At 39.8% G+C, this 2,122-nt stretch overlaps 1 protein-coding gene across 1 annotated transcript; it reads left to right on the forward strand.

Annotated features, from left to right (window-relative positions):
- Positions 1-895: 895 nt before the first annotated feature.
- LOC113279705 lies at positions 896-1,552 on the forward strand. Its single transcript, XM_026528374.1, has one exon. The coding sequence runs from the start codon at positions 896-898 to the stop codon at positions 1,550-1,552; it is 657 nt and encodes a 218-aa protein (XP_026384159.1).
- Positions 1,553-2,122: the final 570 nt, after the last annotated feature.

The raw sequence follows: 2,122 nt of genomic DNA on the forward strand, positions 1-2,122 counted from the left end.
AAAACTGTTACAAAGAGTTTGGATTTGAAAGTTTAGGCCACGGTTTCTGCGACTGTTTTCAACTATCGAGTTCACTATTCACCTTCTTCCCTGACTGCAACTCGGCAGTTTCTCTGTAAAAAATTTTCTTTGTTTTTGAGCTTCCCTAAACCTCCCTAAGTCTCGACAGACCCTCTCTGAGTTCCCAACACCCTATATATACTCTACAGGGCCAAACTATCTCGCCATAACTTCATATAATCTTCCATTATTCTTCACTGTCTGTTTAGGAAATAATTTAGATATTTTGATTTCTCCACGAGTTCTGAAGATGCCAAATTACTACATTTATCTCCTTCACACTCCAGATGGTTGTTAGAGTCATCCTAACATACGCAAACTCATTCCAACTCATGCAAATCCCGTGACAGTCTCCATACAATGACGTGATCCCTGTTTTGCTCCACAATTTGATTCAGCCAATTCTGGCCCGAGATAACACCTGAAATAGCTTAATATGGTTATATCACATCTTTCCACAAAGTTTCAGCGATTAAATCGCACAAAATCACGTCCAAAAATCGATCGAAACATCTGGCAGTTGAAGAAGAAAATTTCCCGCCAAAATGAAAATTCAAATTTTTGAAGATGGTGTCCCCCTATCCGATCCTGGGGTGCGAATAGTATATGCCTTTTTGGGGTGACCTGGGTTACCCCTTAGTAATTGAGTGCCCCTTAACCAATGATGAGAGTCCGAATAACAAATGTCCTCCAGGGGTGCTCCGTGCAACTTTTCGAGCCGAATTTTTCAACAATAATTATTTTCCAAAAATACCTACAAACACACAAAACACCATAATAAGGACGAAAACAAGTACTAACAATACGAAACATTGAGGACAAATTAGACACATAAATGCGTCTATCATGTGACGAGTTTGCCACCAAGGTTAAAGAATGTATGTTATGGAAAGCTATTGAGTTAGCACATGTGGAATTTGACATTGTTGCCGTATCCGCATTTCTCGAGAGGCATTATCCCGAGACATATACTATGCATCTTCCATTCGTCGAGATGGGAATTACTCCCGATGATTGCCATAATATCACCGGCTTACCAGTGGAAGGTAAATGTCTTCAAGAAGGCTACAACCCCTCAATGAGTTATGAAGCTCTTGAAGATTTGGCTCTAAAATGTCTAGGATGGGATGCAAGAAAGTCCCAATATGAGTTCAGACGTGCTGTGAGGTCCCCTCAACGTGGAGATGAGTATAATCCAAGAGAGGCAAATGGAACATTGAAGAAGAAGGTCAAGAAGTTCAAGCTGGTAAAGTGGAAGGCAGCATTTGGAGGGACAAAAAAGAAGGTGGAAAAAGGAATGTTTGTGATGGACAGGGAGACCCTTAGGCATCATGTCACCGCTTTTTGGTTATGTATGCTAGGAACTGTCATTTTCCCCGACACTTCTGGAAATAGGATGGATGCACATTATCTACAGCTTTTGGAGAATCCCGATGAGATGAACAATTACTCTTGGGCCACTTGTGTGCTTGCTTTTGTTTTGAAGAGATGAACAAAGGGTCGAGGATTAAGTGTAATCAAATTGGAGATTACTTAACTCTTGTTCAGGTGAGTTTTTCTACATTGTTAATTAGCAAATTATTCGGAATATTTATATGCTTCCAATTCAATTTTCATGTACGTGGATATTTTCTTATTTTCGCAAAGGTTTGGATTTACGACCACTTCCCTAAATTGGTAAGTGCAAAGGTAAAATAACATTATCCCTATGACCAATCTACAACAGGAAAATGGTTGTTTTTGGATGCACAAAATAAGTCTAAAGAAGAGCAGTTGACTTCGTTGAGGAAGAGATTGGATGCACTTACGGTAAACGATGTAGTATTTCACCCATACGTCGTACCCGATGATGTCTCTGTAGATGAAGATGACTTGAATGCTTTCTCTAGCGTCACGCCTTACTATGGACCAATTTGGTATCCTAAAGGCTATGCAATATATAATCCAAGGAGAATACTAAGACAACTTTGTTGCGTCCAAATGGATCCCAATGTGGAGAATGAAAATTTCACTTTGCAGGTTCCAGGAACAAAGAACACCGAGAAGTATTTTGAGCCAAAAC

Source organism: Papaver somniferum, chromosome 5 (genome assembly GCF_003573695.1).
Source record: "Papaver somniferum cultivar HN1 chromosome 5, ASM357369v1, whole genome shotgun sequence".
Lineage (NCBI taxonomy): Eukaryota > Viridiplantae > Streptophyta > Magnoliopsida > Ranunculales > Papaveraceae > Papaver > Papaver somniferum.